This window comes from Streptopelia decaocto (assembly GCF_964273445.1).
Source record: "Streptopelia decaocto genome assembly, chromosome: 27".
NCBI classification, from domain to species: domain Eukaryota; kingdom Metazoa; phylum Chordata; class Aves; order Columbiformes; family Columbidae; genus Streptopelia; species Streptopelia decaocto.
In genome coordinates, this window is record NC_138682.1 from 579,355 (window position 1) to 592,971 (window position 13,617).

Sequence of the window (13,617 nt, forward strand, 5' to 3'; positions counted from 1 at the left end):
GCTCGCCAGCACCCTGCAGCAGGCCTACCTGCCCGTGGTGAGCTACCAGATCTGCTCCAGCGCCTCCTACTGGGGCTCCACCGTCAAGAACACCATGGTCTGCGCCGGCGGTGACGGCGTCCGCTCCGGCTGCCAGGTAGGGCCGCGGTGTCCCCGCCGTCCCCTCCCGCCGTCCCCCAGCCCGGTTCCTCCCGTCTCACGGGGTCCCTCGTGGCGCAGGGTGACTCGGGCGGGCCGCTCCACTGCGAGGTGAACGGGCAGTACCAGGTCCACGGCGTCACCAGCTTCGTGTCCTCGCTGGGCTGCAACGTCAAGAACAAACCCACCGTCTTCACCCGCGTCTCCGCCTACAACTCCTGGATCAACAGCGTAAGGCTGGGACCCGGCGCTTGCGTTGCGCTGGAGCTCCAGCACCGCTCGGCTCCATCGTTTCTTCTCTTTCCAGGTGCTGGCCCAGAACTGAGCGCTGCCAGGAGACCCCAGTCCCCCCCTCTCCATGTTTCCTTTTTGGGCTTAAAACCTGCAAATAGCATCAATAAAATCTGTTCCTCTCTCCGGTGGTGGATGCTTTGTCCCCGGTCGCTCTCCTCCATCCCTCGGCGTCCTCGTCCCCTCCTGTTTGTCCTTTGGCCGGGTTCCTCCTCTTCCTCGCTCCTTGGGAGAAGGGCAAAGCTCCGGCCTCACGGGGCGGCCGGAGAGTCCTCGGGGTGGTGACAACCTGGGGAATTGTTCACATCCTCCCGCGTGGGCTCCTCGGGGCCATCCGGGTGGGATTTTTCCATCCGCCAGCTCCGTTTTTCTCCCAAACCCGACCCCTTTGCAACGAGGGACATTGGATTCGGTGGCCGGTACCACCTCGCTCCATTTAGCATCCCCGAGGAGCAACCCCAGCTGACACGGGTGAAAACCAGCACCAAACCCGCACCAAAACCCACCTTGAACCCGAGCGCAGGCGCCGGCGGGTGCGGCAGGAGGCGGGTGCGGGTTCCCCGGCGCCGGGGGTGCAGGGGGAGCCTTTCCGGGGGGGCCCGGCGGATGCTTCGCCTCCCGACTTCCTCCGTGGCGAGCGCCGAAGCGCCGGGGCCGCCGCCATGGCCGAGGGCAGGAGCGCCGGGCTCTTCGCCAGGCAGGTCCAGAAGCGCTTCAGCCGGGCGCAGGAGAAGGTATGGGCGGCACCGCGGCGCTCACACCACCAAAACCCTTTTTTTTCTCTTATCCCTTAATTTAGTCTCCACTGTGCACTAAGGGGGTGGCACGATGGGCAGCGCTCGGCACCCATGGGTGCTCCGGGGTGTTGATTTGGGTGTCGTAAGGTGTTAACTTGGGTTCTTCTGGGTCAACGCCATCGTTGCCCCGCGGCTTCGGCCTCGGTGGCGTCTCCGCAAAGTCCCCCGAGCTGCATCGGGGGTCTCCAAAGTGGGGTTTTTCCACCCAAAGCACCTTCCGGAGGTGACGGGGGGACCTCACGCTGCTGGCGCGGGGTCCCTCGGGCTGGCTGGAGGTGACAGTCCCCAGCGGGACCCGGTGACGGGATAACAGCCGCGCAGCCCCATCGGCAGCGCAGGAAGCGAGGGGGAAGGGCTGCGGAAACGGGGTGGATTGCGGCTGTTTTGGGGCCATTCGGCAGCGTCTCTGTCTCTTTTTCTCCCCCCAGAACTGAGCAGGGGCATCTCCCACTTTGGGGGTGACACAAAGCTCCCCCGCTGAACCCTGCGCTCCCGGCTTTCCTGGCTCGGGGCTAAATTCGGCTTCTCCGCGGTATCAGCCCCGAGCAGGCGCTTCCGGGGGGGTCAACCCCTTCCTGGACACCCAGAGTCCCCCATCGTGCTCCTGCCGCGGTTCGGGGGCCCCTTTGGCCTCGCTCCTCCTCATCCTCCCCAGGGTGGCACCCCGGGCATCGTCGGCACCACGGCCGCGGTGGGGGGTCGAGGGAGCCGAGGGATGGGTTAACACCCAAAAAGTCGCTGTTTTCCCCTAAAAAGTCAAAGCGCGGAGGCATGAGCTGAAATCTTGCATTCCCAACCCAAATCCCTACTTGGTGTCGGCTCCATCGGACCCTTGGCACCAACTGGAAGGGGTTTTTGGGGGTTTGCCCCCACGGGGGGCAGCGCCGGGCTCGGGGCTGATGGTTTTTCCCATTTCTCCTCCTCAGGTTCTACAGAAATTGGGCAAAACGGTGGAAACCAAAGACGAGCAGTTTGAGCAAAGCGCCTACAACTTCCAGCTGCAGCAGGTGATGGGGACGCAGGGATGGGGGCGCGGGGACACCCCCGTATGCCCCGGGGGTCCCTGAGCGTCCCCTCCCCGCCTGGTTTGCAGAACGAAGGCAACAAGCTCTACAAGGACCTCAAGGCGTTCGTGGGGGCGGTGAAAGGTACGGGCCCCGAAATGCGCTGGGACGGGCTGGGCAGCACCGGGATTGCTCACCCGGAGGAGAACGGGAAAGGAATAGTGATAAATAGTAATAAGTAATAATAAATAGTAATAAGCAATAATGAATAATAAATAATAAATAGTAATAAATAATAATAATGAATAGTAAATAGAATGAATAATAAATAATGAATAATAGCTAAATTAATATTAAATAATAATAAATATTAATAAGTATAATGAGTAATAATAAATACAATGGCTCATAAGTACCTGTAGATCGTGGCGAGTCCTGGTGAGCGGTTACCGCTGCTGACGGTGGCGCTTTGCCCCCGCGCAGTGATGCACGAGAGCTCCCGCAGGGTGGCCGAGACGCTGCAGGAGATTTACAGCCCCGGGTGGGACGGCCACGCGGAGCTCAAAGCCATCGCCGACGTGAGCCCCGACGCGCCCCGGGGTCCCTTGGAGCACCGCGGGGGGGGGGAATTGGGGTGTTTCACCCCGTTTCCCCCTTTGTGCCCCCAGAGCAATGACCTGCTGTGGGAGGACTATGAGGCCAAGCTGGCCGACCAAGCCCTGCACCTGATGGAGAACTACCTGGCGCAGTTCGGGGACTTCAAGGTACCCCGTGTTGGGGGGGAGAGGGGCCGGGGGCCCGATCCTGGCTGAGCACCCCCCCCCTTCCCGCAGGAGCGCATTGCCAAGCGGGGCCGCAAGCTGGTGGATTACGACAGCGCCCGGCACCACCTGGAGGCTCTGCAGAGCGCCAAGAAAAAGGACGAGGCCAAGATCGCCAAGGTGGGACCCCCCCCGGTGCGCCCCCCCGTGTCCCATCGTGTCCCCAAAGCCACAGCCCCTCCCGCCCCCCCAGGCCGAGGAGGAGTTCAACAAAGCCCAGGCGGTGTTTGAGGATCTGAACAGGGACCTGCGGGACGAGCTGCCGGTGCTGTACGGCAGGTACCGGCTGTCGCGGGGCTGGGGGACACCGTGGGGCTGGGTGTCACAGGCGGGGGGACATCGTGCAGCTGGGAGACCACATGGGGTTAGGGGACATCAAAAGGGCCGGGGGACATCAGGGCTGGGGGACCACATGGGGTTGGGGGACATCAAAAGGGCTGGGGGACACCGCAAGAGTCGGGTGACACCGTAGGGATTCAGGGGCACCCCAGGGCTGGGGGCCATCGCAGGGACGATCATGCCCCAAAGCCAGTGGCACCTGCAGCCCCCTCCCGAAAAGCAAAACATCCCCAAAACCTGTTGGCTGGGACAAGGGACCTTGAACCCCTCCCCTGCCACCGTGTCCCCCCGAAACCTCCCCCGCCGTGTCCCCCGCAGCCGCATCGCCTGCTACGTGACCATCTTCCAGAACATCTCCAACCTGCGCGACGTCTTCTACAAGGAGATGAGCAAGGTGGGGGGGCAGCACCCCGAAAACCCCATGACCCCCCGCCCCGCTTCAGCCACACCGGTGCCGGCCACCAGCCTCGCGTCGTCTTAGTTGCTGTAATAACGCTGCTGTTCAGTTGATTCAGTACCGTAGAAGGTGGTGGTGGCGGGTGGCACCGGGGCCCATCTGACGGGTTTTTGTGCCCCCACCCCGGCAGCTGAACCGCGACCTGTACGAGGTGATGAGCCGGCTGGAGCAGCAGCACTCGGGCAAGGTCTTCGTCGTCAAAGGCGTCTCCAGGTGAAGGAGGGACAGGGTGGGGGGTCACGGTGACCAGTGTCCCCCCCACACCCCAAAAAGCAGCGGGAGGATGCAGTCCCAGGCTGGGGTGAAGGAGCACGTCCCGGCATAGGGCTGAGGACGCTCTGGTGGTGCCGGGTTGATGACTTTGCCAATCGTGCTGGGGGTGACACCGCGGTGTCCCCAGGGCGACGGGACATCCCCCCCTGTCCCCCCGCAGCAGCCGCCGCTCGCTGGTCATCTCCTCGCCCGTGAGCCCCCCGGCCATGGTCCCGCACCCCGGGAGGTCCCCGGACTGGCCGCCAGTGCTGGGAGCGGAGGGGACACCGACGTCCCCCGGGACGGGCAGCGGCGACGCCGACACCGTCTCCAACGGGGACCTGGGTGTCACCGTCCCCGGGCCCCCACCAGCGTCACCCGCCAGCGCCGGGTCCCTGTCGGAGACGGCGTCGGTGTCCAGCGAGGAGGCCCTGGAGCCCGGCACCGTCCCCAGAGCTCTGTCCCCAGAGCCGGGGACGCCGGTGACAGCCATGGAGCCGGGGACACCGGTGACAGCCATGGAGCCGGGGACGTCGGAGACAGCCATGGAGCCAGGGACGCCGGTGACAGCCATGGAGCCGGGGACGTCGGAGACAGCCATGGAGCCGGGGACGTCGGAGACAGCCATGGAGCCAGGGACGCCGGTGACAGCCATGGAGCCAGGGAGTCGCTCCTCTGGCCTCACCGAAACCCGGGGTCCGGAGCAGGCAGAGGCCACCAGCGGGGAGCAGGGGGGACCCGAGGACATCGCCACGTCCATGGCGTCCCTGATTCTGTCCGAGGCCATCGCGCAGGCGGCCGGTACCGCGTCACCGCAGCCACCGCAGCCACCGCAGCCAGACAAAGCCACCACGCGGGACCCCCATCAGCCGGATGGTGCGGCCACCGACGCTGAGGGTCCCGAGGAGCCGCTGTCCCCTGCCCCGGGCGGCGTCCCCCCCGGTGTCACTGGTGCCACGGCCTCTGGGTCCCCAGGCGAGCGCGGCGGCTCCCGGGGGGACACGGAGGTGACGGAGGCCGAGCTGACAGCGCCCAAAACTCAGGTGAGGAAGCTGTGGTGCCGGGGGGGACACGTTGTGGGGGGAACGTCACCCTGACCCCCCCGGCCAGCTCAAGCCGTCCTGGCTCTGGTTTAAGCACAAATTCGCCGTCACCCCCGTGTCCCCCCAGGAGCGAGACCGTCCCGGGACGGCGGAGCCGAACACCAGCCAGGACGCCCCTCTGGCAGCGCCCCCCCCCAGCGAGACCCTCACCCACCTCTGAGCTCCGCGCCCGCTGCGCACAACCCGAGTTTACGGTGCCGCGGGCAGATCGTTCTGTTTCACCACAACCCCAACGCGCTTCCCCTCGAAATAAAGGCAGAAACGTGCTGAAATGGGGCAGAAACGCCAAATTCCCTCCTGGAAACGCGCGGCACCGGCCGGGGGGACAGCGTGACACGGGGGGGCCCGGGTTTGGGTGCGGGGGTTGTCACCCTGTCCCCCAACACCCGGCGCCGCTGCCCCGCGGTGACTCAGGGAAAAGGCACCGAGCCGGTTTTGCCGGCGCCCGGAAAACGCGCCGCCCTACACAAACCAACCCCCCATTGCCCCCTCCCCGCGCCGCCAACCCCCCGCACCGAAGCCAAAACCCGTTGCCGACGGTCGACAGTGGGTGCCGGGCCGGGTTAACGAGGGGTTAACGAGGGGTTAACGGGGCGGCGGGGGGGGTGGATTCGGGGTTTTATGGTTATTGCAGCCGAACTGGAAAGGTGAGGCAGGAGAAGGGCAACGCCCGCGCCCCGCCCCGCCGCACGCGGGAGCAGCCGCCAGCGCCGCGCAGGTACCGGCGCCCGGGACGCCCCGCTCCTCCCCGGGACGCCCCGCTCCTCCCCGGGACACCCCGCTCCTCCCCGGGACACCCCCGCTCCTCCCCGGGACTCGGGCGCCCGGCAGCCGCGGCTGCGCCGGCACATCGCGGCGGTTCGGGGTGAAGGTGAAACGCGGGCGCTCGGCCGGGGGGTCCCGGTTGGATTTGGGGGGTGGGAAGGGAAAGTCGGGATCTGGCCGCGGCGGGAGGCGGAAAAGCCGGCGGGAAAGTGGGGGTGGGGGCGGGGGGGAAACGCGGCTGTCGGGGGATGGGGGGGGCGTGGGGGGGTGGTCGTCCCGTCATCTGTCCGCTGGGAATGGGAATGGGGGTGGGAATGGGAAGACAGATGAAAATGGGGTTTAGGGATGGGAATGGGGGTTGGAATGGGGGTGGGAATAGGGCTGGAAATGGGGTTTGGGAATGGAATGGGACTGGGGTTTGGGAATGGGGTGGGAGTGGGAATACAGATAAAATGGGGTTTCGGAACAGGAAGGGATGGGAACGGGGTAGGAATGGGGGTGGGAGTGGGAATAGGGCTAGAAATGGGGTTTGGGAATGGAACAGGACTGGGGTTTGGGAACAGGACGGGAACGGGACGGGAACAGAATGGGAACGGGATGGGAACGGGACGGGAACGGGACGGGAACGGGACAGGAACGGGGCTGCGTCCCCGCTCCCGCCGGCTCTCCCCGGGGCCGCGCGGCGGGAGCTGCGGGGGGGTTGGGCGGGGAGAGTTTCTCTGTGTCGGCTCTTGAGCAACTCGGCTCTTGGGCAAGAATGAGGAAGACGATGATTTTTTTTTGTCGTCACTGTTTCACCGCCCCCGCGCCGCTCCGCAGAGCACGTGCGGACCCGGGCCGGGAGCGCGTCCGTCTGTCCGTCTGTCCGTGTGTCCGTGTGTCCGTCTGTCCCCGCCGCTCCCGGAGCCTCCGACCCGCACCCGCTGCACCGCGCCAGGTGACCCGCACCCCGAAACACGCAAATACCCCCGTATCCCGGGTTTGCCGCGCTGGGGGCTCATCCCGCGACCCCCGGGGCTGGACCTGCACGGGGGCGCACGGGGGGGACCGTCCCCCTCCTCAGTGACGGAACCCGGGGGGACCGTCCCCCTCCTCCCTTAAAACCCAATCTGATGTATTTTGGGGAAAATTTTAGGCATTTTTGGCTGCAAAGCCACCCAAGCAGCAGCTGCTGCTCCGCGGGAAAGTGGCGACAGGCTTTGGGAAGCCCCACAAGCTGGGTTTAAAGCAAAGCTGGGTTTAAAGCAAAGCTGGGTGTGATGCAAAACTGGGTTTAAAGCAAAGCTGTGGGTTTAAAGCAAAGCTGGGTTTAATGTAAAGACGGGTTTAATGCAAAGATGGGTGTAAAGCAAAACTTGGGTATAAAGCAAAATCGTGTTTAAAGCAAAGCTGTGTTTAATGCAAAGCTGGGTTTAATCAAAGCTGGGTTTAAGGAGCTGGTGTCTCGTGCCAGCTTGAGCCCGGGGGCAGTTGCTGCATTTGGGGGGACCTGCTGGAGATTTGGGGTCCCGGTCCTGGCCAGAGGCCGTTGGGTCCCCGGCTGCTGGGAAGGGGGAAAAGCATTTTCCCAAATTCCTGTGAAATTTGGGCCGATCCCGTGAGCCCCGACGTTCCAGGCGGATCCCGCACGGTTCCGCCCCTTGTTCCCCAAAGCTGTGGGGTCAGCGGCCGGGTCGGCGTCCCCGTCCCCCACAGCCGGTGTCCCCGTCCCCCACAGCCGGTGTCCCTGTCCCTGTCCCCCACAGCCGGTGTCCCCGTCCCCCACAGCCGGTGTCCCTGTCCCCGTCCCCCACAGCCGGTGTCCCCGTCCCCCACAGCCGGTGTCCCTGTCCCTGTCCCCCACAGCCGGTGTCCCCGTCCCCCACAGCCGGTGTCCCTGTCCCTGTCCCCCACAGCCAGTGCCCCACGCTCCCACCATCACATTTCCTCTAATGTTTAGACAAAAGTCCCGGTCTATCAGCTCCTGACACGCGGCCCTGCGGAGCCGCTGAGTGGCCCGTGCCCAGCACCGGCCGCGCCAGGCGCTTTTGGGGGGTTTCACCGCTTTTCCGTCCGTCCACCTTCTGTCTGCAGCGGCAGCACCAACCTCAGCCCCCAACGGGTGGACTGGGGAGGATTTGGGGGCAATTCAAAGCTCTTGAAGCTCGGGAGCGAATCGCAGTGCCGGGGGCTGGTTTTCCCTCGTCACCCCAATAAAACCTGTTGGGACCTCGCATGGGGATTTATTGCTTTTCTTCCTTTTATGGTTAATTTATATGTTTATTTTACTCTGACGGAGCAGGAGCTGATGCGATGGAAGGAGACCAGCCCGCCCTGAGTGCAGGTGAGACCTCCCCGTGTCCCAGCCAGCTAAGCCCGGCTCAGCTAAGCCCGGCTCAGCTAAGCCCGGCTCAGCTAAGCCCGGCCTAGCCTCACCGAGCTCCTCCTCTCTGGCGGGCGGCTGAAGAGGAGCTGACGACGCCCTCGCTGAAGAAGGCCCAGACCCCCGCTCTCCACGAGGACGCCAACACCGCCGTCATCGCAGGTGGGGCCGGTCCCGGGGTCCCGCCGCCCCCGTCCAATTAAACCGGGTTAACCGCGGCTCTTCTCCCCGCAGTCGTCATCACCCTGGTGTTCCTCACGCTGCTGACGGTGCTGGTGGTCATTGTCACCTACCTGTACCGGAACAAGGGCACCTACCTGACATACGAGGCGCCGGCGGAGCCCGAGCGGCCGCTGCCGCTGGACGATGCTCCGGCCAGGGAGAAGGAGGAATATTTTATTTAAAACCACCCTCCGCAGGTTCCAGTTCCCCCAGTTCCCCGGAGTCGTGGGTCTTTAAGCTGCTTTTTTTCCTTAATTTATTAAACCAGCCGTGGAAGGAAAATTCAATGGACGTGTGTTGGGGAGCGGGGCCGGGGGGGACGCGCCTGTCTGCTCCCTTCGGTGCTTTACAACGCACCCCAGGGACAAACACCCTGAAAAATCGCTTGGCTTATCTTTTTCCTCCTTATCTCCCCAACCCACCGGTTCTGGTGCTGGTTGAGGGCCGGGGGCTCAGCGCGGCCGAGCTGGAGCCGAGGTTGAGCGCAGGTGTCAATAATGTCACAGAAGTCAATGGGGGGCACAGAAAGTCCCGTCGTAGCCCACGAACCGGAGAAGGTCGTTCTGCCCCGAGAGGCGCCAAACCTCGGGCACATCCGAGTTTGCTTGGTCCGCTAAGCCGGGTTTAGCGCCGACAAAGACTCGGGGCGGTGGCAAAACCTTCGCAAGGTTCCTCCTTTAAATCAAACCCGAGAAAAACACCAACAAAACCCCAGCGAAGGGGGAAGTTCCCACAGCAGCGGCGAAGAGGAACCGAGCGAAGCCGCGCGGGCGGGGCCGCGGCGCCGTGTCGCGGCTCCAACGCAAACCGGCACCGCGCTCAAACTTTCAAAATAGTCTTTATTCTACTTCTTTTTTTTAGTATAAAAAAATCCACAAGTTAAGTGCACCACAGTGTGTACAGAGAGACGTGATGCTGGACCTCGGTAACAGTCAGTCGCATGGTTAAAACGGAGACGAGACGCGGACGCAGACTAAACCCAAACCTCCCGATAAAATAGAGTCGAATCTCAGCTTTTTCTTCATAAAACAAAAAAAACCCCAAAACACTGAGGATCCCTGAAATATTCTTCTGAACCCTAATAAGACTTCGTGACGGCCGAGCCGGTTTTAACTCCTAAAGCCAGGGAGAGTTAATCTGCGGCGGCTGGAGTCGCTCCCTGCCCGGGGACAGACGCGACCGGCTCCTCCGCTCCACCAGCCCCAAGGAGTTTTGGTGTCAGAACAGCGGGTCGAGTTGAAAAAGAAACAGCAGGAGTTTGTTTATTAAGCAGCGTTGGGAAGCCTCGTTAGCCGGGGATGCCGCGGCGTGGCGCTGGGCGCAGCGTGGCCTGGAGCCGCTCGAGTGCGCAAGGAGCCCGGATCACCTGGAGCGGAGGACGGAGGCGGCGCCGGCCGCGCCGCGTCGGGGGGAGGACGGGCCGGGGCCGGGGGAGGGAAGGGCGCCCGAGTGCCCCCCCGCTCCCGGGGGTGACGTTGTGTCGTTCGCACCCTTTTCGGGCGGCTCGTGGCCCCGGGTCCAGCGCGGTGGCGCAACGGGCCCCGCGGCCGATGGAGAACGGCGCAGCGCCGCGGCGCTCACCGCGGCAACACCGTGAGGCCGGGCTGGCGATAATTCGGTGAATTAACCCCCCCTCCCCGTTGGGGCCGAGGCGCCGCTGTCGTTAACGGAGCTTCGTTAAAGCGCCCGCGGGGCCGGGCGGCCCCCCCATCCCGGGAACCGCAACTTGGGGTTAATACGGACTAAAGCGGTTACGTGGTGAGAAGTGCTGACGGTACGTGGTTTTCCTTACAGACGTCGCCCCCCGCGCCCCGGCCCCTTCTCCGCCTTCACCAGATGGTGTAGCCGCCGTCCGAGCCGCCCAGGAAGAAGTTCCCCTTGCGCTGTGTCACCAGGACGTTGGCCCCCTGCATGACGGCCAGCTGGGCGCTGCTGGGGGGGCAGCCGGGGGGCGGCGGCTGAAACACAGACAGGACGGGCCCGGCTTGGGGACACGGAGCCACCGTGACCCAGAAACCCCCCAGCGATGTCCCCGCCGCTTGGGACCCAGCAAAATTGGAGCAACAGAGGCCGGGGGCTGGTGGGAAACGCTTGGTGTCCTGTCCGTGCTGGGCTAAGCCCGGCTTAACCCGGGGTTTTGTCCCTGTGGAGGGGCCTAGAGCAGGACCTGGACACGGCCAAAAGTGGGTAATCTGGGGGGGCAGGAACGTCCCACAGCCCCATGGGTGGGAAATCTGAGGGGCAGGAACATCCCCAGCCCCACGGGTGGGAAATCGGGGGGGCAGGACCATCCCCAGCCCCATGGGTGGGAAATCGGGGGGGCAGGAACATCCCCAGCCCCACGGGTGGGAAATCGGGGGGCAGGACCATCCCCAGCCCCACGGGTGGGAAATCGGGGGGCAGGAAGGTCTCCCAGCCCCTGGAAGCCCCACGCTGGGCCAGCACTGGCCCCGCGGTGGCTTTGCCGCCCGCCAGCCCCGCGGCTCCAGAGCCACAACTGGACCAGGACAAAGAGCCCTCAGCGCGCAACCGGGCGCCCGCTCTCCCCCAGGCGTGTACTCACGGGGATGCTGGCGGTGCCGCCGGCGCCGAACCGCGCTCCGGCGTCAAACCCGCCGTCCACCAGCACCGTGGAGCCCGGCGGATAGACCGGCCCCACCGGGTAATAGGCCACGGGCACCGAGGAGCCGATGGGCCCCACGGCCACCGACTGCGCCACGGGCAGGAACACGGAGGCGCCGGGATACGCCGCGGACATGGTGGGGACGGTGGCGGTGCCCAGGGGCACGAAGCTGGGCCGGTAAAGCTGGGAAAAGACACAGAACAGAGCACAGAGGGTGGTTATTCTGCACCCCCGGGGGCTCGCTCGGCCCCCAGCCCCACGCAGACCCTCACCCCCCCACCCCAGCCCCACATGGACCCTCACCCCCCCTCCCCAGCCCCACGCGGACCCTCACCCCCCCTCCCCAGCCCCACATGGACCCTCACCCCCCCTCCCCAGCCCCACGCGGACCCTCACCCCCCCACCCCAGCCCCACGCAGACCCTCACCCCCCCACCCCAGCCCCACATGGACCCTCACCCCCCCTCCCCAGCCCCACATGGACCCTCACCCCCCCTCCCCAGCCCCACGTGGACCCTCACCCCCCCTCCCCAGCCCCACGTGGACCCTCACCCCCCCTCCCCAGCCCCACGCGGACCCTCACCCCCCCTCCCCAGCCCCACGCGGACCCTCACCCCCCCTCCCCAGCCCCACGTGGACCCTCAGCCCCCCACCCAGCCCCACGTGGACCCTCAGCCCCCCACCCCAGCCCCACGTGTTTGATTTGGGGATGGAAGAAGGACATTTTTTGGAGAGTTTTCCCCCACTCCAAGCAAGAAATGTTATTGTCAGTGTCTTTTACAGTGACAAACGAGATGAATTTGTCACCTTGACTCCAGGGGGAAGTTTGAACGGCGTTTACACATCAAGTGGGTGATTCGGAGCCAACCTGGGGACCACGCGCTGCCCAGCAAACGAGCCCCCCAGGCAAAAAACACCCTCCAGCTGGAAACTTTGCTGGATATGTACTTTGGTTTCGTTCGGGAGGGGCCCCGGGGGAAGGGGTGCGGGGGGCGCGTCCCGTACCTCGGAGTAGGCGGGGGGGGCGTCGCTGTAGGGCGGCGGCTGCAGCGGCAGGGCCGGGGGGTACACGGCGGGGGGGCCGGGCGGCTGCACGGGGTAGGACGGCTGCGGGGGGTACTGTCCTGCGGGAGAACAGCAGAGATTGGGGTTCATGGGCGTTCATTAGCGCGGGCAAAGCGAAAACGATAATGAACCGGATCGTTCTGCGGAGTCGCGAAGTCTTAGAAAGGAAATGAACCCCAGCTGGCACCTGCCCCCCCCCGCGCTCTTCATGGTTTGGGGGGCACAGGGGGGCGGCGCTGGGGGGTTAGTCCCCGCCCCCCCGAGGTGTCACCCCCCCCGTGATGAGGGGGCTCGCCCGCTCCAACCCCCCATGGCACCCAGGGGGTCCCCGGGGTCACCCAGGGGCTCTGTGACATCATCCTGGGGGGGCCCCCTATGACATCACCTGGTGGGGTCTCCCCGCTATGACATCAACTGGGGGGGGGGGTGGTCTCCCCCCAATGACATCACCCGGGGGATCCCCTGTGTCACCGGCGGGGGGTCTCCCCCACTTCAGTGCCCCCCCCAGCTAACGGGGTCCCCCCTTACGTCACGCGTGGGGGGATCCGTCTCCCTTCACCCAGCGGGATCCCCTATGTCATCCGGGAGGGATTCCCCCGCTCTTCCCGCTTACGTCACGCGCAGGTCCTCCCTACGTCACAGCCCCCCGTACGTCACCGGGGCGGGGGGGGGGGGGGGGAGGTCGCTCGGCGCTCACAGGGTTAAGGCCGGGCCGGTCGCCATGGCAACGCGCGCTCCCGCCCCCCCGCCCCGCTCCCATTGGCCGCCCGGCTCGCGCGGTCACGCGCTGCGGCGCCGCCCTTAAAGGCGCCGCGTCCCGGGTCGGAGGGGCGGGAGGGCGGGAGGGGGCGCGGCGCGCGGGGCGCTGGCGGCGGCAGCGCGCGCGGTCCTTGCCTTTGCCGTTCATGGCGGGCGGCGCTGGCTCCGGGGCGGCTCCCGCTCTGCCCGCGCCGCGCGCTTCCTGCTCGCTGTCACCGCGGCGCTGCGGGCGGGGCGGGCGGGGCGGGCGGGGCGCGCCGGCGGAGGGGCGGGGCAGGAAGCGGGAGCCGCGCGCAGCCGCCGTCGCGCGCGGGGGCGGGGCCGCGCCGGCCTTCAAGAGGCCGAGTGGGGAGGGGCCCGCAGGGCTGGAGGGACGGCGGGTGGGCCTGCGGCGGGCCCTAGGCCTGAGATGGGGCTTTAGGCAAGGCCTGGGTGGGAGGTCTAGGTCGGCCCTAGAGGTGAAGCGGGGGGTCCCTACGGAGGGCCTGGGCTGGCCTGGACAGGGCCTGGGGTAGTGGGGAGGCCCCAGGTAGGCCCAAGTGGGCCTTGAGTGGGTAGTGGTGTAGTCCCCGGTGCAGTTAGTCCCCCCGGTGCAGTTAGTCCCCCGTGCAGTTAGTCCC

The 13,617-nt window shown here is 65.8% G+C and overlaps 3 protein-coding genes across 5 annotated transcripts; 2 read left to right on the forward strand and 1 right to left on the reverse strand.

The window, feature by feature from the left end:
- The first annotated feature begins 1,025 nt into the window (after nucleotides 1-1,025).
- BIN2 (bridging integrator 2) lies at nucleotides 1,026-5,472 on the forward strand. 3 transcript variants are annotated; one of them, XM_082073616.1, is made up of 11 exons: nucleotides 1,026-1,163; nucleotides 2,153-2,233; nucleotides 2,320-2,374; nucleotides 2,714-2,808; nucleotides 2,899-2,994; nucleotides 3,064-3,171; nucleotides 3,245-3,330; nucleotides 3,709-3,784; nucleotides 3,978-4,060; nucleotides 4,248-5,142; nucleotides 5,270-5,472. In XM_082073616.1, exons 1-11 carry the CDS (start codon nucleotides 1,092-1,094, stop codon nucleotides 5,360-5,362), a joined length of 1,740 nt encoding a protein of 579 aa, XP_081929742.1. In that variant the 5' UTR covers nucleotides 1,026-1,091; the 3' UTR covers nucleotides 5,363-5,472. The 3 variants fall into 3 exon arrangements, with proteins under 3 accessions (XP_081929742.1, XP_081929743.1, XP_081929744.1); XM_082073617.1 differs by having other exon boundaries at nucleotides 4,281-5,142; XM_082073618.1 differs by having other exon boundaries at nucleotides 4,284-5,142.
- A 1,131-nt stretch (nucleotides 5,473-6,603) lies between these two features.
- On the forward strand, nucleotides 6,604-9,224 carry SMAGP (small cell adhesion glycoprotein). Its single transcript, XM_082073678.1, has 4 exons — nucleotides 6,604-6,904; nucleotides 8,249-8,290; nucleotides 8,414-8,491; nucleotides 8,564-9,224. The coding sequence occupies exons 2-4, from the start codon at nucleotides 8,260-8,262 to the stop codon at nucleotides 8,731-8,733; spliced, it is 279 nt and encodes a 92-aa protein (XP_081929804.1). The 5' UTR covers nucleotides 6,604-6,904; nucleotides 8,249-8,259; the 3' UTR covers nucleotides 8,734-9,224.
- Nucleotides 9,225-9,373: 149 nt separating this feature from the next.
- Nucleotides 9,374-13,257, reverse strand: DAZAP2 (DAZ associated protein 2). The gene is made up of 4 exons (XM_082073674.1): nucleotides 13,133-13,257; nucleotides 12,179-12,297; nucleotides 11,115-11,357; nucleotides 9,374-10,509 (listed from the first exon to the last, which is right to left on the reverse strand). The coding sequence occupies exons 1-4, from the start codon at nucleotides 13,143-13,145 to the stop codon at nucleotides 10,381-10,383; spliced, it is 504 nt and encodes a 167-aa protein (XP_081929800.1). The 5' UTR covers nucleotides 13,146-13,257; the 3' UTR covers nucleotides 9,374-10,380.
- Between the last annotated feature and the right edge of the window lie 360 nt (nucleotides 13,258-13,617).